We start from the raw sequence: 24489 nt of genomic DNA, 5'->3' as shown, positions 1-24489 counted from the left end.
CCTCAAGAGTGCTTTGCATAAGTGAATGCCAGTGGGTGAGCAAACCATCGATTGCATCACGATAGCACAAGTCTGCACGCAAAACCACCACACACTTGTGCCCTCAACAGCTCCCCCAAAACTGTTCTTGTTACAGTCACTGCAATTCCCAACTAACGATCTTTCTGTATCAATCAGATTTCCTCCCATAAGGCAATCTACTGCTACAGCTGCTTCCACCATCACAGCAACTCTCAGTCTCTGTGTTTCCACCAGTCTGCCTCACACTGCCTCAGTCCAAGACATGTTGGAGAGCGGCCCAACAGGGTGTGAATTGATGCCTCATACACATCTCCTTTTCTGATTGGACTCCAGCTCTTCAAAGATGAGCATCTTCTCAGCAGCCGGGCCGGAGGTGCCAAGGCTGCTGTGATGGGATTATGGTGATTATTGTGTGGCACATGCAGCCAGTGACAAATAATAGCTTGGTTGACTGACTGTTGTTCAGTATGTGGCCATTTAGAAAATTGTTTTACAGGTACGATGTAACAGAAGTTTAATTTGTAAATGTATGTTATTCCTTTTCCTTGAAGCTGTGATCCAGTCTTAAAAAACAAACACGACTACGGGAACGTTGTTTTCTGTTGTTCTCACTTCAAAAGTGTGGTGAGCTCAGATTAGTGCCAGTATTCTAATACTATTTCCCTTTAATTAGCAAAGTGTGTTGCTGCTTTATTAAAGTTTAAAATCTTATTTATAGAACCTTTAATTCGCAACCTTGCACCTACCCACACAAAAGCACTAACCTCATGCCTAATCAACTGAAATTGTGTAGGTGAAATTGCATGGTGAGATATACTGTTATTAGCTTGTCCTCTATTATAAATATTTGATATTTTTTCAAGCTGTGCACCATTTTCAACAACATGAAAAATAAAAAAAAAACATTTAGCTTCTGTTTATTCACATTGGCAGCAGAAAGTGCCATTATTTTTCTTCTTTTCTTCTTCTTTGGTCACTTGATCACTAAAAAAAGAATGAAAATCTGTTCCTCTTTCTAACCTGATTATCACAGCAGGAGTAATTAATGACCAATCAAGGTGTCTTCTGCTTCATTTTTTAGTAAAAATCAAACATTCATCTCTTTAATATTAGGAGATATAGTACTTACATTTCAAATTTGTCACAAAACTATTCACAAAATACATTTTTATGTATCTGTTAGCTATATTTACTTACCCCTCCATTATTAGTAACTAAAAAGATTAAGTGAACATGCTCCTATATGCTACATTAAATGACAGGATAATAAAAATAAATGATTTTACCTTTCACTCGTCTTTATCGGAAATACACCTTACACCATATTGCTATCATCATTAATAATCTATAAGTCTTGCCACATTTAATTCACTGTGACACCAACTTTATACCAACCATCTTTACTGACTGTCTCAATGAAATACATTGACTAAGGACCAAATAGATTTTTTAGCCTCTTGTCTTCTTGTTAAGAATGAAACGTTCATATTTTAAATACATTAAAGTGCATTAAGGGGGTCCAGAAGAGCCATTACTTGCTAGCATTACCTGCTTATGTAGCAAAGCACAATAATTATTTAAGCTGGCTGTAAGCCAGTGATCCCTTTCTTCTGTAGCCTTCTTTGTTGATTTCAGTAGAAGATCTGCAGGTCCACTTATAAAGTGCTCACATTTGAACACACACAGTACATTTGGGCAATCTTTGATACAATGCCAATCCAAAACAGTGACAGTTCTTAAAATTTAAGAAGATTATTTATTGTTATGATAGATGCATTTCCATATATACAAGCAAAACATGTGTGTAATGTAAAATAAATAAATAAATAAAAGCCATACATTGTGTCTTCTGGATCCTTTTTGGGATTTTTACACATTTCTAACCATAATGTAATAATAAATAAATTGTAAAGAAGACCAAATGTAACATTTGCAGAGTGAAGGCTGAGGCAGAGACGTCAGTGTGCTTCAGTCTTCTCAGAAGGAACAGAAAAATAATATAATGGATAGAGGAAAGAACAATAGATTTGTTTTCACAAGATAGGGTGAAGAGTGTGTGTTTTGTGTGATTTTTATGATTTGCGCTTAAAAAAATATTCCAACAAGTGAACACGCCAGATAGATCTGCAAATGATCTGATTTTTTTGTCATTGTTAGTAATAATACTTTTGTCATAGTCAGTAGAGCCGTGGGACTCAATATGCAGGACTTGGAAGGATCAGTTACAGTGTGTTTATTCACAGAGCAATAGGGAACAACGTTAACAATGGAAGGTTTGTTAGTTAGTGGGTCCAGGCCTCCAGTATTAAAATGGTCCACAGAATGAATGCTGAGCTGCAGTCCATGAAGAGCATCCTCAGGCCTTCAGACCGGTGGGAACCGTGGCATGATTCAGGGAGAAGTTGAACAGCCTGATGAGAATCCCTGCCAGTTGGTCCGGGTAGACTTTAACTACAGCCCCTCCATCAGGGCAGGCAGCTCTCCTGGGGTTCGTCACTCTCAGGGGGTTAGGGGGCTCTGGGGTCTTCAACTTGGGTGTTGAAGAGAAAGCCCTATATCCTCCTCCTGTAGCTCTCCTTGCCCTGTTTGAATCCCCTCCTCAGGTTGGCTCTGGCAGTGCTGTACAGAGAACGAGACTTCACTCGTCATCCAAGGTTTTCGGTTAGGAAAAACCTGGATGGTTTTAGTCAGTGTCACTTCCTCTACAGAGCACTTAATGTAAAAAAGGACAGACTGAGTGAAGGTCAGTCCTGTAGCTGGAGGAGAGAATCATTTGTCCATGCTTCAATGACCTGGGTGCTTGGAGGAGTTTGATTCCTGAGAGGGGTGTGGCCAGAGAGAGGTGGTCAGGTTGTCATAGGTGGGGGAGGGGTGTCGCTCCGTAGGCATGCTTGATGTTGCTGTATACATGTTCCAGTGTCCTGCCCCCCGGCAGGTCACTTAACATGTTGGTGGAATTTGGGGAATGCAGAATGCCGAGCTAGCGCTAGCACTGGTAACTGTGGCTACCGTTAGCTCGCAAGTAAGGTTCAGCAGGAAGACGCAGTGAAAAAGCATAAGAAATACAAAAACACAAAAAAGGTGCGCATTATGTCTTGAGGGCACAAATGTGTGCTGACATGAAATTTTATAGCGAAGTAGCAGGTAATGTACAACTTACTAATATAAGAATGAGATAAATAGTTGTGGGACCTCATATAATTTGCAGTTTAGTAATAAGACAAATGTAAAATTCTTCCAGTGAGGCAGCATCAGAGTTAATAACATATGAGCCATGACAGTGATTCTGAAAGAGAACTGCAGTCACACACCTCAAGCCGATCAGCGTCAGGTGAAACACAGTCGTCAATCATGTTCAAACAAAACCAGTCTTCATCATCAGCTTTCACTCTCAGGTAATGGAACCCTTCTGGTGATTTTTTTTTTTTTTTTTTGATTGGCATGACTGATTACTCTGTCCATCAGTGTGCCTGTTTCAGTTCTTATTACCGCACTGAGTGATCATTTCTCTCACTTTGTGAATTTTGTGTATCACATATCTCATGGTTATGTGTCTTTTGGGCTCTGCTCTACGCAGCATAGTGCAGATTGCTCCAGCCCGGGCCGATTCATACTCTGTGCTTAAACACACTGGGGAGTGCCTTCAGGAGCAGTGCCTATTTCATGAAATTAAAGTGTAGGACCATTTATGATATGAAAAGCCCCGCCTTTCCTCTATATACTCTCTCTCTGTCTCTAACAAGAAGGTTGTGTGAGGACCCTTTTTGTCTTAAATTATAATTGGTAGATTTAACTTTGCCTTTGCTGTGTTGCTCAGTGGTATTTGCACAAGGTAGTTTGTAAACAACAGGAAATCGAGAGAAACAACATGTGGCACAGTTCACTTTACACTAAAGGATTGTTTACATACCGAGAAAGGAATTAATTCTAGTTTGCTGTTGCATAAATGTTTGCTTGGTAGCTTCTCAATTCCACTTGGGAGATGCTTTAGGACTATAAATTGATTTCTGTTCTGACTGATAAATATTCAGTATATGATGAAATGTTTGCATTTGTTTCACCCTGCAGTAGCAAAGCTAGTTCAGTCAGGGAGATATCATGCTGGTCTGCATTTGCCTAAGGGAGATATTTTGCTGTCTGGCCTTTTAAAGAGAAACGATTAAACCCACTGTTTGGATTCAAGACACTCTGCATGTTTTAGTTGCCCTTCTCACCTCTTTGCTGCATCATAAAACCTGCAGCGTCTGGATTTTTTTTTAAATCAAATCATGGCTGTGAAATTAGTTGGAAACACACTGCATGGTGCAAAAGTTTTCGATGCTTTGGATGTTGAAATTATCTACTGTGCAACAGAGAGGCTTCTGAATCGTTCCAAATTCAGTCTGCAGCGTGACAATGACCCTAAACATCTGTTGTCTATATAGCAAGAGACAGCAAAAAGGACGAGGAGGAGGAGACAGTGGATTTGCCCCCACAAAGCCAGTCTGGAGCTAAATGAAGATGCCACTGAACCCACCGAGACAGCTTAAAGACGAGCTACGACAAGTTCCCCAGGAATCTTGTACATTAGTCAGTCACCACCGAAACATAATGACTTAAACTGTTTTCCTGGAGTTAGCATAAAGTTAAATAAGAAGAATATTCTTGATGTGACTTTAAAAAGCATCCTCACTTTGTTTTTAATGGCAAAAACTTTTTGTGTGCTTGCTAATTTAAGAAAATGTACAGGCTCTGAGCAGCAACCTCGAGAATCTGTTACGTGGATTAAGCACTTCATTTTTTCAGTCCCTTTAAATAACTACAGCTAAATGTGGTAGTGATGACTAGCTAGTCAAACTTTTTTTAAAAGTCCAAACTGTATATAAAAGTTGGCTGCTTCCCTCTTTTCTTTTTTCTTTTCTTGAAGGCCAATAGGGTGGAGTCGTACTTGTGTTATCAGGTTTATGAGCAAGCATTACACAGACATATACAAAAAATGCTACTTGGATATATTACAAGAATGTCACTTATTAAAAACAAAAGTGAATAAACTTGCAGTCATGTGTATCGTTATTTTCCATGTTTCAAAAGGGGGCGAGTCCAACTTGCATCACACTTTTCACAGTTTTGCTACCACTCAGCGAGTTGCAGGCAAGTGTTTGTAGACAAGTTGTCATCTTCTATACAAACTACAGGCTGTTGCAACAATTTGCTTGTGACCAAAGTATTCACAGGGACATTTTTAGTCTTTGTGACCATTTACACTCCAGGATATACACTCTTTCCTATTGACCACCAGTTTCCAGGGGCAAGCTGAGCTATAGGCCCGTGTGACTGGGCCCTAAGCGATTGCTGTCACCTAAAGTGGCCGTGCACCTGTTATTGATTTGTATAGGTTTAAATCTTATAGCTTAAGGAGCTCTAAGGTTGACATTATGTTTCTTTAAATTTAAATCTAAATTTGGGGATTTTGACATGGAGACCTATGGGGTTTGACATGATTTTTGGCCATTTGAGGAACTTTTTTTTTGACTCCTAACACTGGCTTCAGCTTTCAGCCACATGGTCTAAACAGACCAAAACGCATGTACCACAATAGTGTTTTTGTACTTGTCATTTGTGATGCCACCTTCCTGAAATAAAAGATTATAGTTTAAAAAAAATTATTACACTTTTAATTCAGTTTAATTCAATTTCACTTTTATAGCATCAGTTTACAGTATTGGAAGGTAAAGACTCTACAATATTAGAAAGAAGTCCCAACAATCACGATTCCAATAAGTAAACTCTAGATTTTAAAGTAGTCGGCCTATCTTTCTGTTCATATTTTGCTGTTGCACAAATGATCATTGCCACAGGTCTGCACTGTAGTACAGCGGCTAATATTGTCACCTCACACTAATACTCTAAAAAGGAAAGCAGGTATCGCTAATGCTGTGGTACATTTGCCTTAGTGCAGACCTTTAAATCAGTCCACTATACTGAATTGATTTTTTTTTTTTGATGGATATGTTATGTAATAAGCTGAGAATTCTCTCTGATATGAGGCAATTTAAAGTGCGCCGCAGCGCTTGTAATGGAATAGGTCAACAGTTTTATGAATTCAGTCCATAAACTGCAGAATTTCCCATCCTCTGTGTTTTGCGGTAGTTTAATCTTTGTTCCTAATTCCGGTGAACACAAAATTTGCCAGCAAAGCCTCCAGAATGAGGAATTAGAGGCAGCGAAAAGAGCCATGCTCAACTGTTGTTGAAAAGCCACAGAAAGACTTTAATTTGTTCTCTAACTTTCTGAATCTCTCTCAAACATGCATGAGCAGGTGCGCATACTGGGAATGGATAGAGTCATTAGAAGTTTCCACAAACTTGGAGGTGGACTCCAGGGATGTAATTCGAAAGATTCGTCACAGTTTTACTGTCTCTTTGACACCACAGTCTAAGAAAGCTTTTAGTATTCAGGATGTTTCCATATAGACTGCTTTGGGTGGCAATAGGCCTGGCCAGGCGATAAGGCAGGTGGAAATCACATGACACAAATTTTTATGGGACTGATTTATAAATTCGGGTTTTAGCTGCACTCTCACCCTTAGGCAGTACCCAAAGAGGGCTTTGGGTGTTGGACATTTGCTGGGACTGTACAAATAGATTTTTATTTTTCTCATTTGCTAACACAAGAGGGGGGGAGAGTGCTGTAGACTACTGCACATAAACTGAAACTAAGTTGCAGCAGGACACGGAGGAATACATAATTAAATATTTACATGATCTAGCACTAAAAACAAACAACTACGGGATTCTGACCTGACGCAAGAATTATCCATGGATGCTGGTGTTCTCAGACAGTGAAAAGAGCATTGCATGAAGTCATCCTGTTTTGATGGTGTGCAAGAAGAAGACGATTGCTCACAGAAGGGGAAAGAACCCTGTTGAACACTCCCATGCTTTGGTCAGATGGAACCAAATGAATGAGGCAAAAACGTGATCTCAGTGACTTACCGTGGCATTAATGTTGGATCAAAAATGTGTGACACTCTTCTCTGATTTTTTATTTTTTGGATTTTTAACAGTCCACAAGGTTTACTCAGAAAGGTTTGAAAAAAAAAAAAAAGGCAGTCTGTGAAAAAAAAGAAACACTTTGTTGATGAGAGAGACCAGAGGAGAATGGCAAAGCTGGCTGAAGCTTAAAGAAAAGCTACGGTAACTCAGATAACCTCGCCTTATAAATGTTGTGAGCAGAAAAGCATCTCAGCATTCACAACACATCCTTGAGGCAGATGGAGCTTCAAGAGAAGTGGAAGATCACTTTGGGTTACACACATGTCAGCCAAGGAAAGAAATCTGAGACTGCTGCTGCCAAAAACTCGTCGAAATCGGAGTTTTTATATCAAGAAACAGATTCAAAATTGAGATGGTTGTAGCATCAGATATTTCCAGATACATTTAATTTTATTGTACGTTGCTAGAAATATGACTATCATACTTATTGCTTTGTTTATTGTTTGTTTATTTATTTCTTCAATTTATAATCACTAATTGTTGTGTTATTAAATGTTAATTGTATTTGGTTACTTTTTGCAGTTTAAAGGAAAATGTGATTGTTACTTTCGCTGCAGAGAGGTCAGAGGTTGGGAACAGCTAATAGACACTGAAGCCAGGGCGAGTGGGTTGGAGTAGCATTTCGCCTGACAGAGTACATACTTGCTGTGATGAAGGTTTAAAGCCTGAGCCGCACAACAGCCTCTCTAATCACTACACAATCACTATCCTGCTGCTGTGATCTAATAAAATGAGGCTGTAGCCAGATAATATTCTAATATTTAGCTACTGCTAAGACATTATGCTGGTAAATCTAAAATCTAGAAGATTTCTTCTTTTTGCTCCCAGAAAGTATCTAATTATGTGAAAACTCCTCAGTACTAAGCAAAGAGAAAAAGTTAGGGTTTTCACCAACACGTTATTGTATGAGTGCTTATGATTAATGCCCACAGGCTGCTCCCGGCCTGTTTCCTTTGTGTTATGGGCTTTAGGAATCACAGATATTTTTATCTATGAAACACCAGAAATGTTGAATCCACTAGTGAGGAGACTGTGCTCTTCTCAATTTAAAAGCCATTGTTTGCTAGCTGCCCTGGGAAGACAGGACATTATCTCAGATTGCAATGGTTTTGGTGTTTTTATAGTTTTGGCTCCTGTTTTTTATGTTGTAGGACGACATTCCCAGTATCTCAGCTGCTTCCCAGGCCTTCTCTTTCCCCCCGTTTGTTTATATTTGCTTCTAGTGTTTCGGTTACTCATGCTTTTATTTCCTGTCTTACTGGGTTAATTTTTCTTGTAAGTCTCTGTTGGTTTTACTGTCTTTTGATGTGTCTATGGACTTCTTATTGTTAAATCATTCTTCTCTGAGCTTCTCTGAACCATAGATAACAAAATGAATTTCACATTTCTCAGATTGCAATGGTTTTAGTGTTTTTATAGTTCTGGCTCCTGTTTTTTTTATGTTGACCAAAAACCAGCACATGAGGTTTGCACTAAATTTGAAAAAAGAGCCTTCCAAAGCTTAAGACGCAGCTCTCGATGAATAAGCTTAAGATGTTGATGAAATTTTAGTCTTCACTGTTAATACACTTGGGCTGTTTTTGCATTTTACTCTTCATCACTTGTACTGTGGTGTACTTATTTTTTGTATTTTCACTGTGTGTTTTCTTATACAATCTGATATCCCTTTGTCGTTGTTGTTGTCATTGTTGTTCCTCCATCGTCATAATAAAGTTGACCCAGGGTCAATATTGCAACTGACCAGAGATGTTGCCTGAACATTCGGTTAGCCAAGAAGTTAGCTAATGCTATTAAAGACAAACCAACATGAATAACCTAAAATTCAGCTGACAGCAAACCTAACTTGATGTTTATTAAACTGTTTAGTTAATAAAGGTTAAATTAGAAAAATAAAATAAATAAATTCATAAAGTGTTTACTGAGGGTTCTGGATAACCCGACATCCATTGACAGCCAGTGAGGATGCTGCTGGCCATTAGGAAGAATGTATGTTAGGTCACGTCAGCATCGGTGTGCTTTTTTCAGACCCAGAAGTTGTTCCCATTTTTCATACAGTCTGTAGTGATGAGGCATCACAGAGTACTATGAGTACATGAATGGAATAAGCTTCCAAACCTAATCAGACTCAATCATACAATTATGATTGTTTAGCTAAAAAATTATTTTTACACACTTCGATTTCCTGCTTTCAGTGATGCCAGTAATTTGAGTGATTGGGACAGGTGATGATATTCATCAGACTTAATGGGCTGTATTCCTGTTTTTGTTTTTGGGTACCTATGCATAATTACAGTGCATGGAGGTCATCACTAATTCTCGGTGACTGGCTGGAGCACACATCCAGCTCATCTATATCCCCATAGAAATCTTTTAATAATTATGCCTAAGACTCAATAAGAAGTGTTAATTTTTCTTTTTGATTTTTCTTTTATAGCTTCCTTAGTTGTACTGCAATAAGACCTGGTAAGCATGAAATTATTTGGATATGTATTAATATCACCTCACTAATACATCCTGGGACATATAATCAAATGTACATTTTCATTATAGAACTTTTCTTTACTTTTCTTTACTTATTAAAAGTAACACTTGTACACACAGCTACCCTTTTTGAACTTACAAAGTGTGTGATTTCCATTCCCCAGTGAATATCATCTGTCTCAATTCCCCTTTCTGGAGTCCTACAAACTTACAGTATTTAGTGTTACACTTGAGTGTTTTTACCTTCTCCCTTATCACTGTAGGTCCTGCAGGATAGAGGAGGCCAAGAACAGTGGCAGTGACCCAGTTTCCCCTCACTTTGGTTTACCCCGTGGAATACTGAGTGAGAAGCGCTAAAATGACAACGTTGGAAAAACACAATTTTAACTTCTGCATGGGTGGCAGATTTTTTAAGCAGAGAAAGAGAGCAAGAGAGAAAAAGAGAGAATATAGAGTGAAAAAAGAACAAGAGTGCGGATTTGGGCTACCGTGGTCATCCCTGAAATAGACAGAATCTGATTGCTGATGGGGCATTTGACCAGGCTGCTGCTAACCCTTATAGTTTCCTTTTAAACAGAATAAAATAGATGAAGTCCAAGCACAAATATAGGTGCAGAGGCAGGGATAGAGGGCTCTAATGGTGCTTGTCTGGCATGAGTTTTTGCCACTGACATCCCAGAAGATGTGGTCAGTGCTATTGAAAAAGAATTTGATTGATCATCTCTGCCTTGCTAAATAAAGGTAGTGGTGAAAAATGCTACTTCAGCAGCCACTGGAAAATGTCCTGGGGATCACTGTAGTTCAGATTTGATTATAAAGGCATACTAAAGGGAGCCTGCTGTTTTGAACTGCAAACTGAAGTCAAATGCACAGTAACAGACATGAGAAATCCTCTGATTTTGGACTTTAAAGTTAAACTTTAAAGACTTGAAAAAACCTGATGGGTAGATTTCATTAGAGCTTGCGATGAGTTGATGTAACCTTGCACAAATCAAATGCATGAAGGTGATCACTCAAAGCTGACAACAGCAGTGTCAGAGCTATTAAAAGCCTTTCCCAGTGAGGCAAAAAGATTTAATTTTGTTTTCCTTTTCTGTTAAATCATCCTCAAATGTCATGATAGAAAGTATGATGGTTGATTGCCTTTGATTTGAGGTGCAATGAATACGATGCAGAGACTGGGGATTATGCGGCGTGTTGCATGTTTCCTGTTTTTCAAATTTGTACCAATAAACAACTAACTCACAGTAAAAACAGCCATCTGAGGAAAGAATTTTAGGTAATCAAACATGTATGATTGGAGACAGAGAGTGACGCATAAGGCTCAGTGAAAAGACAGGAGACTTTTAGGAATAAAGTCAATAAAACATATGCTCACTGCAAGCTTCACTGTTTTAATAGATAAGATCTGAAATGTTGCCATAAAAACATGTCTCCATGGGCACTCTGGGATGTGGATTATACAGAGAAAGATTTTAAAAAATCAGTAATCTGATCCATACAACAATCCTTTTTGCATCAAAAGCTAAACTTTAAAACAATAATTAATAAAATTTAAAAAAATAACATTGAAAAGGTATTCAGGTATTTTTATTTAATTAATTTCCCCCCAAAATGTGTAGATATATCTTTAAATGATCTAAAAATGTTACAAAACAATCCCAATCTCCTGAGCTGGTCTACAATAAATCATTTCTGTCATTTAAATCATTATTTTCATTCATATTTTCATCCATAACACCTCTTAGTCTTTTATTATTAACACACTATCTGAAATCAATACTGAGAATGTCAAACATTTATTATTTGTTGAGATGAAATGTGGCTTAAAAAGTTTGCATATTTACCTCCCACCAACAAGAAAAGCTCTGGTCGACACGCACGTCTGTGTTGCAGTAACACCGTTATTTGGGGGTAACTCACATTAAACATCATCTCCTGATTATTGCTGTCGCCGTTTATCAAACAGTCCCATTTGTCTCATTCCTCTCTGTATTTTTCTAAAAAATAACAGCATCAATTATCCTCGTACAACCCATTACGTTCAAGTGAAAAAGGTTTCAGTGTCTCTGGTGAATAGACAGGGGAGCTATGAACAGGGAACCCTTCCCAGTAGACACAATAAACTGCGAAATGTTTGCATCATTTTAATTAAAATGATAACTCTGTTGTGGAACCAGGTTTTATCAGGATGAAGGCAGCAGATGCAAAATAACGTGACAACAAAAAAAAAGTGATTATGTATTTGTGTTATCGCGAGCCATGTTCACTGCACACAGTAATTGTATTTTATGATTTTGTGCCCACAGTCACAACCCCCCTCTCCAATGTCCAATGATGGCTTATGTTTCCTAGTAGTGCTTCGAAACACCCCACCAAGAACGTTTTGGATTAGAGCAAAACTGCCACTGAGACAATTCTGACAAACCCGTAGCACACTGGGCTTACACTCACTCAGCCACACACTCTCATTCACTCACTCACACTCTCGCTCTCTCACTGCCAGATATGGGTGTCAGCCAAATGGTGCTATTTACTGGAGCAGGACTGGCACTTCTCCAGACCATAGGGGTAGCAGGCTTGGCAACGCAGATCACTGATGGACTCATTGAAGCGGTTCGCCAGCATGGACAGCTTGCTACCGTGACACAGAGAGCAGGGAGCGGAGCCCGAACCGCCACAATGCTGGCAGCTGTCGGCCTCCTGGAGACAGAAAAAACACTTTAGGAGATGGAAGAGGGGTCCTGCGAGGTGAGCAAAGGGGTCACAAAGAGAGGAAGGGGTGAAAAAGAGAGGGGATGCAAGGATAAAGATTGAGCCGAAAAGGGGAGCCGGTCAAGTTTGAAGGAAAGGCTCACGTCCCCCCATATCTGAAGGCCTGTATGAAAAATGTGTGCAAATGTGAGGTTTGTTGCTTTTGAATTACAAACATCTGTTTCTGATAATAAAACACAGTTTTCCACTTAAAGTTAACACAAACATTTAAAGTGCCACCAAAGGCCGCGTCATAATCAGCAAACATTAACACTGCTATCATGTATAACTGGCGTGCCTGCTGGCAAACACTAGAAACCTTAATGATACAAAGAATTTTTCCAATAGTATTTCTAATTAAATGGCTGTGGTAAGTAGCTGTGCTGCAGGATAATGTCCAGCCAGTCGCTCATTTATTATACCCAGTTGGTCATTATTGCAAAGTTTACAGTAATGAGCAGCTGCTCTGTATGTTATCAGCCGAATGATGAGTGAACAGAAACAGAAGCTGAGCTGTGAGGTTACATTTGAAACAGGAAAATTTAAAAAAAAAAATCATATTCACTTAGATCCTTCATGAGTCCCAAGTTGTTGTAAAAGGAAGAGTTAGACAGCTTGGCATGCAAGGGTCAGCCAGAAAAAAAAGTCTATAACAAAAAAAAAGCCAACAACAACAAAAAGCCCTCTAAAGGTGCTGCTTTAGTAGGGCCCATTATTTGCTTCTACAGAGTCGTATAAAACAGGACACGGTATTATCCAGCAGAAAGCAGCTACAAAAATAAAATGGTGCTGAGATTCACAAGGCAAAGGGGCAGGCAAGGTTTGTCTTTCAATGAAAGTTTATGTTCTCACTTATAGCTTTGGTGACTCCAAGATAAACATAAGGATGCTTGTATATACAGTTATTATTATTTCATAATCAGGTTCATGTCCAGATTGTTGTCCAACAGTTAATTTTTCATGTATAAAATCAAGTATGAATCTAAGCTCTTCTTGGAAAAAAAGGAAGACGATGAATATAATGAATTGCCGCTGCTAAAGATGGTGAAGAAGAGAAAGGAACAAACAGGAGTGAGATGACGAAATACAAAAAAAATCAGTCTGAGAATGAACTTTTATGGAGGCAGAGAAAATGCGAAAATAACAAGAAAGCTGAGAAAATGATGGAGGGATAAGGGAGAAGAGAACAGTAATCATCCAAGGAGGTAAGAGGGAGGGAATAATAGCGACCTGGGTATCCTTGCTGGCTGGTAAGCAGCAGGCAGATGCTGCAAGGGCAGAGTAAAACTGTGGACTCATCAGTATTTGTTCACAGTTGTCAGATAACACTAGGATAATAGGTTGGTGGTTGTTGCAGCAGGAAGGTAGAAAAGAAAGCGAATAAGGATACAAACAAGTTTGCATTTACAAGGAAACACAGAGGAGACTTTGGTGTGAGGCGGAAACAGAAGAAGATCCTGCAGTCGTTTCCTTGAAAGCAAAGATAAAGTGAAGAAAAGATGGCTGAAGACACATGCAGAGAAAGTGGGATGGGGAGGAGGACATGGCGAGAGTGAGAATACCAAGAAACAGAAATGGGGTGATAAAACCTTACCACACCACTGAGAATAATTTGACCAAGGATCATTACCTTGGTATCAGTGTCGCAGATCTGTTTCTCCTCCTTCTCCACCTCCTCCTGTGTGAAAAGTGCTTTAGCCCTCCTCCTGCTCCCCCTTTCCCTGGCCTTTGGGTATCCTTCCAAGTCAATGAGAGGCACTGTGTGCTGCCGAAACATTTCAGGCTTCTTTTGCGGTGCTTTGATAATGCGCAGATTGCTGGTATAGATGATTATCTTACCAAAGTCCAACACTGGGGACTGAAAGAAATGTAAAATGTCAGATAATCCTGCATCATTTTCTATTAACAACATCACTGCCATGTTGCCATGTTGTAGTCTGTGTCTGTCTATGTCCATATGTCTCTCATCCAGAATTATGAGTTTGTTGGTTCATGATTTCTTTTTGGTTTTAGGAAGGAATTTATGATTTTCAGTTCACAGTTGCAACTGTGTTGGAGTTGTGTATTCTTGTAAGCTACAACATTAAAGTTGATTTTTTTTTTAGTTCATTCCCATCTCCCGAGTCCTGCATCTGACTCTGCATTCTGTCTGCCACACAGCTGTTTCGTGACAATTAGGCCCAAACAGACAAATAATTTTAATTACTTTATACATATGCTAGATGTCTTCTACATTTCCCAACTCCAACTGCTCTCTGATATTAAGAAAAAAAGATTTCATGTTCAAAAGTGTCATCGCTTGTCTAGAAAAACACGCAATGACAATAAAGAGTTATCTTATCTTATCCTATCTTTAATAATGACAAATATTGATACTTTTTCGATACATTATATCCATTGGCCACTTAATTAGGTGCACCTTACTAGTATCTGTTTGGACCCCCTTTTACCTTCTGAACTCCTTTATTCTTCATGGCATGGATTCAACAAATTGCTGGAAAAATTCCCCTGAGATTTTGGTCCATATTAATCTGACAGCATCACAGAGTCGCTGCAGATTTGTCAGCTGCACATTTGTCAGCTGCACATTCATGATGCAAATCCTATTCGCTCTGTTGGACTGGGCTCTAGTGTCTGTGCAGGCCATTTGAGTATATCAAACTCCTTGTTACTGTATGTTTAAGATTCCAGTTTGAGCTGATCTGAGCTGTGTGACATTATATGCTATGCTGCTGGAAGCAGTCATCGGAAAATGGATACACTGTGCCATTGATGGACATGGTTAGAAAGAATACTCAGGTAGGCTGTGGTGTTGGTACTAACGAGCCCAAAGTATGCCAAGAAAATATCCCACATACCATTATACCACCCCCATCTGGTTATGCCAAATTCTGACCCCTGTAATCCGGATGTTGCAACAGAAATCGAGACCCATCAGACCAGGCAACATTTTGTCAATCTTCTATCGTACAGTTTTGGAGAACCGCGCAAATAGGCTCTGTGTTTGCAGCTGACACGACTGGCATCCCAGTGTGGTCTTCTGCTGCTGTAAACCATTCCGGTTCAAGGTTCAAGGTCATCTTCACCATATCTACTTTAGAGCTTTTTTTAAATTTCTTCATTACTTTGTTATTTTGATGGCAGCTTTCTGTGGGAACAAAGCAACCAGAGAAGATTGGCAACCTTCATCTTATTATACAGGGATGTCTTACTGATTCCAGACTCATGTTCACACCCTCCTCTCTGTATTACTCTGTAGTATTCAGGATGATGTAATTTTTTTAAATATATATATATATATATGAAAGTTTAAAATATACAAGCAAAATAAAAGAAACATATTGATTCAATTAATCTCTCTCACTTTAAAACTGAGAGTGAAACCCTAAAATAATGCAGCCTAGAATTATCATTAAACCTTGTTAGGTGAGGGAGCTCTGTAGAACCACCGTGCCATCCTTTCAATAATGCCCTAAAAGGATAAGCTAACTCCAGATTGCTGCACTCTACTGATAAATGTGCTAAATACTGACTTGTTGACCAGGGCCAAGCATTCCTTTGTTTGGAGGATAAAGGAATGAAACTGACATCAAGCCAGCAGGCAATGTGGCTGACCTCCCTTTTAGCCTGCTGCACTAATGAAGCTGCTGCCGTTGTAGCTCAGTAAAAATGCATTTTTCAGTCAGATTAACAATTTTATTGCTTTTGTTGCACAACTTTCATTGAGCAGCATGCAGCTGATGTTCTAATTGCCCAAGATCCCTGTTTCATATTTTAAATCTGGATTGTATGTTTTGTTTTTGTGTAGCCATAAATTAATTATTACATAACTTTACATTCATGGACATGGACTCTTACTATGCATGTGTATATATTTAAAATAATCATATGTTAATGCAATACATTCCCTTTGAGTAAATGGCAATTAAATCTTTAAAGAAAAAGTTAGACATTCACTACATTATAGCAAAGACAAAGTATATAGTATTTATCAACAGGTAAAACAAAAGTTGAAATTATAATGAAATTATAATGTTGAAATAGTGTACTGAAATCAGTTTTTAGGTGTGACAACTGGCCATAAAACAGAATTTTACAGTTAATTGCTTGCTCAAGTCTGTAAAAACTGCGGTATAGCTCGTTGGTGTTTGCAATTTCTTTTAGCATTGCGTGGCCTGAATTTGGGCTAAATATGTTGAGAAGTCCACACCGGGGAAGACTCTGCATTGTTTTAATACACACTTGAATGCTCCAGATCAGAAATCTTCTGCTTTCACAGAGGTGGTCACAGTTGTTAATGAGCAGTTAATCACAACCATCTGACTAGCAGCACCTTGCTAGTCAGACCCAGTAAAAACTCTTTTCCACATGACGGAAAATCTAAAAAAAAATGTTCAAGAATTGGGTGGCACATAAATATAAGGAAAGTGTGATTAATAGTTTGTGAGTTTAAGAGTTCATTAAATTTATGAAACATTAGTTTTTGTCTTGTTTGGCATTTATTCTTGTCAAAAATAATTTTTAGTTTTCTTACATAAAAAAACTATTAATGAAGACAGAGAATTGCTATCATTAAATCCAGATGGTGTATTTGCCAAAACTATAAATGTATTATTTGAAATCAAATGATAAATTTAAGTTATCAGGCTTCATCTACAGTATATGCCACAAAGTAGCTACAAACTGCCCATGGAGACAACCCTTGATATTTGATCAGCTGTGATCAACCCTAAGTGTCTGTATATCAGTGCTTTCATTTTATATGCAGAGAGAAACAATGACACTTTATGCTTTCCATGAAGCATCATTGAGATGCTAATGACTCAATTTCGTTGCCAGTATGTTTTTTTAAGAATAAAAGTTAACTGAATCGATCCTGAAAATCTTAATAGCGACCGATTGTTTTGGTTCCAGCTCATTTAAACTGACAAGTGAATTAGAGTCTTTCAGAATTTACAAATCTGAATTATCAGAACCAAATGGTCAGTGTCCAAAACTTATTTACTGAATTAATCTTGTTTTTTGGCAAAACCTTGAACAATTATATACCGTTTGCAGATAAACACATTTTAACTGCCATGCACTTGTGTGGCATAACAGCAATGATGGGTGGCACAAAACATGCAGCACAGATGCCATTGCATTAAAAACAATGCTACAAAACTGTTCACATTTGTTGCTAATGACATGGAAAAACCAGTAAACACCAGTTTACAGTGCACAGACAGCAGTGAAAATAAAAAGGCACTAAACACTTAAATTAATTAATTAAAAAAAGCACGCTGCTAAGAGATTAAGTGGTGTTGTATCTACACATCACAGATAACTGATGTGCTAGCACAAAAAAACATGCATAGTTACCATTTCTTTTTAAACAAAACTTGAAATGCTAGAAACAAAAGTTTCATAGCATTTCTGCACCAACAATGTGATTCCCATAGAGCCATTGACTGAAAACTTGTCATCCCGTAACATGGAGTGACACAGATTAATGTAAAAATCAAACAGTTACAGTTTCACAAATTTCAGTAGTCCATAAGATTAAAAGCAGTCACACTGACTTCTGTGTTTTCTCAACCCTTTAAACTGACTTAGACCCAAATTTCAGGTCCTTATGTAGATTATTGCAGGAACAAGCAATATTATTTGAATGTTTTTTACACATGTACAGTCCTGATAGTACTTTGACAAACTCAACCCCCTCAACTTTTTTCTTGCTGTCCTTCAACTCAAAGGGGGGCACTTATTAAGCAAATGTACAACATAAACTTAGAACGATCAAAGATGAGGTCAAAGCCTTTTCTCTGGTCTTCTCTAGCTCAAAAACGTGATGCTGATGAATAACTAGTCATCTTGTTTACCATATGCTGTAAGATGCAACAAGTCAGTGGGTCAAAAGTAAATGTTTTACTTGTATATGCGAGTAAAGCATTGACCTTGACCATCATATATGATTTATTTGTAAGTTGGAAAATAATCTGTAGTTCAGCAGTTAACACGTTTGCCTAATTCACAAAAGTTTCCCAGGTCAGGATCAGGGAGAAGACACGAATGCCTGGGAGGGTTTCGTCAGAAAGGGCATCCGGCATAAAAAATCTGTGCAAATCAAATATGCAACCCCTTGCAAAAGGAGCAGCTGAAAGAATCTTTCTTGAAAATGCATTCTTTTTTTTTTCTCATGACTTCTTATATTACAAATGAAGCACCTTTCATGAAATCTGACACCTCAGCCTAGATCTATGCATAAAGCACATTCTTAGCCTCACAATTCATGCCCAAACATAGAGTTCTTTACATTAATGAAGTCTGAAAACAATGTGTTTAAAATTTTGAGAAAAACAGACATATATAATTGGCACTGTTAGTGAAAAACCTACAATAACTCAACTAAAATATAATATCAAATTCTGGATTTTTACCTTGCTGTCTCCCTCTCCTTCCTCAGTCTGGCCAACTGCAGGTTTGTAGCTTCCCATTCCTCTATATACATTTATTCTCTGGGCTATGAGCCCTGTTGGAGGATAGACACCTGGGTACAGAATAAAACATGTTGTCAGGCTAGAGTGAGAACTTGTATACAATATTTCAGACTCAAGTGCAGTTTTCATCTGTAGCAACAGCATGTGCTCTATTTCTAACACATCGATGTGCAGTGATCACTCAGAACCAACTACTGAAACCAAGCCTATAAAACAGTGGTATCCAAAGCGGCTGGTGGGAGTGTGGACCAGCAAAAGACATCCAAAGTGGTAGAGTCCATTTCCTTAGAGCTGTTTTTCTTATTAATGGGTGTGGATAAGTTGTGGAACACTTAAAATATTGCGACCGTGTCCAATCAACTTGCAATCGCTCTGCCTTTGAAATGGTCGCTTTGAAGAGGGAGACGAGGCTTGAGGCCACTTGTAGTCAGTTGCCCTCTTCAAACCAACTTTGGTGCATCAAAACAGTGATAAAATGGTGATAAAGTGGCAATAAGATGGGTTCAGATTGCTATCTGATTTCCCCCAATCTATTTGTGATAATACAGCAATCGGCTGTGACAAATAGTAAATTTGTTGTCATCTGTTGCAAATCTTTTGCCCTCTGATGTAGATGGCAACCAGTAGATCATGCAGAATTCAGACATGTGGCACAACTCTCTCAGCCACAGACTGGGACAGATGGAAATATGACAATACAATTTATACATTTAGAAAATACAATCAAAGAAGCAGATACTTCATTTCAACAATGACCATAAATCTACTTGGAAAAGTGTACAGTAGACCTGCATAAGGCTTCAAGATCATCAAGCAAGAAACAGATGACTAACGAGCTGACTAATCAACAACATTAGCTGGTTATAAACTCACATTATACCAGCTAAACTTAAACTTGAGTGTCCTAAAAAACAATCACACTTTTCATCTGATAATAGTGTGATTACATTCTCGGATCATATGAGAGTTTATTTGTTAAGTGTTTGAGTCCCACATTGTTAGCGCCACTTCAAAGAGAGTTTTACTAATGCCAGCTAATAGCAGCAAAACCAGCGATGGTAACCAACATAAAAGTTCAAGATATTTTCAACAATTCACTTCAGTATCACTGTCATGAGACAGAAATGAGCTTCATCGACTTGTATTGTTTTATAAAGTTTTACAGCCTCCTCCAGTGCAAATAGAAGTGAACACCAGGCATATTTACAGGTGAGGTAACACTGACACCCTACGATCACTACAGATGAACAGCAGCCAGAGATTTCTGCACTACAGCAGCTGCTATAGTTAGGACTATGCAGTTGAATTGGGAGGGGTAAGAAAAAGAGAATTCAGCTGACTGAAAACTACTGACATCTAGTGGGGAAATTTTACACAAAGTACCTTTAAATATATTGATTAGGCAGTCAAATAACTATCTGGGTCACCAACATCAAAATGGGCTTTAAATTCAATCAGTTCTAGTTGAAAATATATTTTAAAATCTTCTACAAACATATTGAAATGGCCAAATGTTTAAATATGTGAACTAAAGTAATTTAAAAATTCATAGTTTGTGTTCCACTCTTACACTATCTGGCACATGCTGCTTTGCAAATCCAAAAAACTGGAGACATGGCTTGAATTGGGAGTATCATAGTGTTTGCTGAATACTTTCCCTGTAACATTTAAAAACACACTGGACATTTCACTGTGCATACATACACAAACACACTGTACAGATAAGACTTAGTTACACCCAGCTACTGGATTAACTGTGCATGTTTTTACTTTAATGTGAAAAAAAGATCACTTTATGCAAACTACTACACCTTGCTTGCCTTGCCTGCTCCCAGTTTACATGCAGTACTGCCCAAACAAACAATCCTAAGGTCAACCATGCATATAAAGTAAAAACCCACTCTGTTGGTCTCCATGAGTGTCCTCAAACCCGCAGAGCTGCTCCATCTCGAGGTGGCTGGGAGGGATTTTGCGGTGGATAAAGCTGTGAGGGTATTTCTCCTCGGGGCTGTCCAGCTCTTGACCGTCCTCGTACACGTGCTTCAGCACTCGGCCACTGTAGGATGATGCCAGCTTGAACCTCACCTGCAGTTTGGAGTGGAAGGTGACATCTTTGATTCCACTGCTTGCTGTTGCTTGTCACACCAAAAACATTAATTAGTAACTAATGAGTTATTAACAAGTAATGGTAGGGTTTCTTTTGCCTTACAGTACAAAGCACCTTGAGGTGACTGTTGCTGTGAATGGGGCTATATAAATAAATAGAATATAGGTAGGTTCATAAGTAGAAAAAAATATGGTATTTGACCATGCGTGCAAATATTTGCAGCATATCAATACACACATCAACAGTCCTGTGTCATTCTCTATTTGCAGCTTCACAACATGAGCTGCAAACAGAGAACTCTTTAACTATGTGCTTAAAATCACCTGCTAATAGTTGTGCAATTGTTTAGAAAAAAAAGAGAGAGAGAGGAGGCTGGATAATTGAAACAACCTTAACAAGTCTTTTCCTCTGAAACATTTATAACAGTGAAACCTATAATTTCAAAATAAAGTGGTGTCACAAGAACTCACCTTTCTTGGCTTGGTGTCTTCATAGCGCTGATTCAGTTTTCTCTGGAGTTCCTCCATGATGGCTGATTGAAGAGTGGATGCAGAAAGGGGGTCACTCCATCCAATGAGCTCCTCACCTTCTTCTTCTAGCTGGACACTGTGGAGCCTGCTGTGCTGAAAGGTTGTTTGTAAGGATGGATAAATAAATATAAATAAATAAAACTTGGATTAATATACAGCTCGATAGAAGCACAGCAGCCGGACTAAAGAGCTGTGAGTAAGGAGTAGGCGGATGACAAAGATAGGATGGCAATGCTCTCTCTGTGTGTCCTGCCTCCAGAGTTTGCCTGTACCTGCTGTTTTAAGGGACCCACCTTTCTAGCTCTCAGTGCTAAATTATTCACAGATAGATCGAGTGTACAAAAGGGTGGTTGCGAAACCAGAAGCCCTGTCATCAAATAATTATGATCACAAAAATAGAAAGCATTTGGAGCCTGCGTGTTGCTCTGTGTGTTTGTGTGCAAAATGGAGAGAAAGAGAGAGTAAGGCAGTGAGTATGGGTGCATGTGGGAGTTGTTAGATAGTTGTAGCTGCAGCCTGTCATTGGACAGGAGCCGAGTGTATCTGTGCTGGAAAGTAAACATGGCATTTGATGTCTGTTGCTGTCATAAAGAAAACATTTAACCTTATCAAAATATCTCTATAATTAGCGAGCTTCAAGTGGCATCTGACTCAAATAACATATTACTTTTGTAATGTGTCTTCACATTATTATACTGTTAACAGTTTGAGTGGTTCATCCCTGAAAGTCTAATCTGAAGTGCCCTGGAAGTGAAACACCAGTGTTCTAATTTATATGTGCTTGGGTCTGATTGATCTTAATTTCATCAACAAAGAGTGAACACAAGGTTCCAAGAAGACCTCTGTGTGACTCTGTGCTACCTGCACTATGAAGGCACCAACTACATATGAGTCTTTCAAGTGGACTATGCAATAGGAATATAAGAACTTTCCCATTATATCTATTATCAATGTCTGCAAATTGATGGATTTCTGGCATGATGTGCCCAGAATCACCACAACCTCAAAATCACCATTGCTGCATGAGTTAAGACTTCACAGACATTCCAGAAGATTTTGGATACAGAAATATCAAATATCCCAAATGTTAGTCCTTCACAAAAAACTGAAGGTTACTTCAATGCAGACATAACATAAATATTACTAAACATAGGTTTAGGCTTCTTAGAGCAGCGATCCCCAACCTTTTTTGCACAACAGACCGGTTTATATCCAACGGTCTTTAAGGTGTCGCGGATAAATACAACAAAATAAAACCCAGTGCCGGTACACAAGAAAAGAAGATTTCTTCATAACACACGGGAAAAGACCCAGGGAAACCAAGTTAACAATAAAAATGATTTAAAAAATAACAATAAAAACCCTGAAAACCATAAATTTCACATGTGAGCCTCAACACTCGTGGCCTGGTACCAAACGACTCACGGGCCACGGACCGGTACCAGTCCATGGCCCAGGGGTTGGGGGCCGCTGACTTAGAGCACTCCTCTGTGCCTTTTCTGGTCAACCTTCAAGCATGAGTAAGTTCAAATGGTACGGAAAAATGACCACAATGATTTTTTATATGAACATTTTATTGATAAAGTAATATGGGATTCAAATGTTTTGCTTTATTGATGCAGAAATCTTTTTGCTACCTATAGTTATAGTATAGTATAGTGAAAAAAGTTTTCATAGAACTCTGTGAAGTCCAGTGAATGCTAACCCTATTGCTTCCATAGAAATTAAGAGGATACGTGGCAGCCAGGTGCTGTTAAACAAATGAACTTGATTGAACATACACCTTTTTTGAGTGTATGATAAAACAATGTCACAATCAATGAACTACATCACAAACTCTACAGTCTCTTTTCTCTAAAAAGAACATGGCAACACAAATTAGGTTTGCAAAGTTGCATCTGAACAAACCACAAGACTTCTGGTATAATGTCCTTTTGCAAACCAAAGCAAAGTGGGAATGTTTGGCCATAATCCACTGCACAGTGCAAAAAAGACCACAGTATATCAGCACAAATACCTTATACCAACTGTCAAGTACTGCCACAGGACCTGGGCACCTTGGGGTCATCGAGTTAACCATAAACTCTTCTGTTTACCAAAGTGTTCCAGAGTCATATGTGATGGCATCTGTCCAATAGAAAAAGTCATGTGACAGTACGATGACCCCAAATATAACAAAACATCTATAACAGAATGGCTGAAAAAGGCCCAGGGAAGGTGCAGACCTCAACCCAATTAAACTGCATTTAATCAACAAGACTGATAAGCAATAGTGAGACCTTAGAGTTGTGAATAAACAAATGTCTGCAAATTTCAGTGAATTTAAACAACATTGTAAAGAATAGAGGGCCAGAATTCCTCTACAACGGTGTGGCAGAGTGATGAGGTCATACAGAAAAAGATCGCTTCAGGTTATTGCCGCTAAAGATTGTTCTACAAGCTACTGAACCATGGGTAGAGTTACTTTTTCACAGGACAGCACAGAGCCCTAAAAAATGTTCAGAACTTGCCAATTAAGCAGTGCTGTGGAAGTTTTCCTTTTAATAGACATTATATCAAATCCAAAACAGTACATTATGTTAAACCGTCCACCAAATGGAGCCACACAGTTTTTCAAGTTTAAGCCTTTCTAAGAGGGTCTTTAATATGAGCAAAGGAATACATTGCTTTCTAGGAGATACTGAATTTTACACTATGTACAACACTGATATTTGATGCCTCTCTAATGCCTTTGATAAACAATGTTTTTCAAATGATCTCATCATATAAAGGGGTCACTCACATCTCTAATTGTGTTCTTCGTCTTTTCCAGGATTGGCCCATCAGACTATCATTAGGACTAACTGAGTATGATCTGCATTCATTTAAGCTTCATCCACAAATATAAAGAGTAATTTAAGATTTCAACCACAATTTTGAGTGGAGGTACTAAAATGAAATTCTGCATTCCCTCTGCTTAGGTCTCATGTGCGGGACCTTGTGTGTGTGTCAGTGAGTATGTGCATCTATTTTCCAAAAACCTGTGTAAATCCTATGTAAACAATGGATCTGGAATATACCGATAGCTATTTGAATTGCTCTGT

The 24489-nt window shown here is 38.5% G+C and overlaps 1 protein-coding gene across 1 annotated transcript; it reads right to left on the bottom strand.

Annotated features, from left to right (window-relative positions):
* Nucleotides 1-11040: 11040 nt before the first annotated feature.
* Nucleotides 11041-21746, bottom strand: LOC116309380 (glutaredoxin domain-containing cysteine-rich protein 2). The gene is made up of 5 exons (XM_031725967.2): nucleotides 21347-21746; nucleotides 20671-20854; nucleotides 18710-18819; nucleotides 13921-14148; nucleotides 11041-12239 (listed from the first exon to the last, which is right to left on the bottom strand). The coding sequence occupies exons 1-5, from the start codon at nucleotides 21401-21403 to the stop codon at nucleotides 12066-12068; spliced, it is 753 nt and encodes a 250-aa protein (XP_031581827.2). The 5' UTR covers nucleotides 21404-21746; the 3' UTR covers nucleotides 11041-12065.
* Between the last annotated feature and the right edge of the window lie 2743 nt (nucleotides 21747-24489).

This window comes from Oreochromis aureus, linkage group 10 (genome assembly GCF_013358895.1).
Source record: "Oreochromis aureus strain Israel breed Guangdong linkage group 10, ZZ_aureus, whole genome shotgun sequence".
Lineage (NCBI taxonomy): Eukaryota > Metazoa > Chordata > Actinopteri > Cichliformes > Cichlidae > Oreochromis > Oreochromis aureus.
Note: the sequence above shows the minus strand (reverse complement) of the source record. Positions and strands in the feature narration are given on the sequence as shown.

What these genes read in the sequence shown, in the direction of transcription:
- LOC116309380 (XM_031725967.2), bottom strand. Translation starts at nt 21,403, where the DNA reads ATGGAGGAACTCCAGAGAAAACTGAATCAGCGCTATGAAGACACCAAG. An exon ending in CACTCATGGAGACCAACAGA is followed by an intron (nt 18,820 to 20,670) that starts GTGGGTTTTTAC and finishes TTCTGTACCCAG; the next exon opens with GTGTCTATCCTCCAACAGGG. An exon ending in TCTGCGACACTGATACCAAG is followed by an intron (nt 12,240 to 13,920) that starts GTAATGATCCTT and finishes TTCTGTCTCCAG; the next exon opens with GAGGCCGACAGCTGCCAGCA.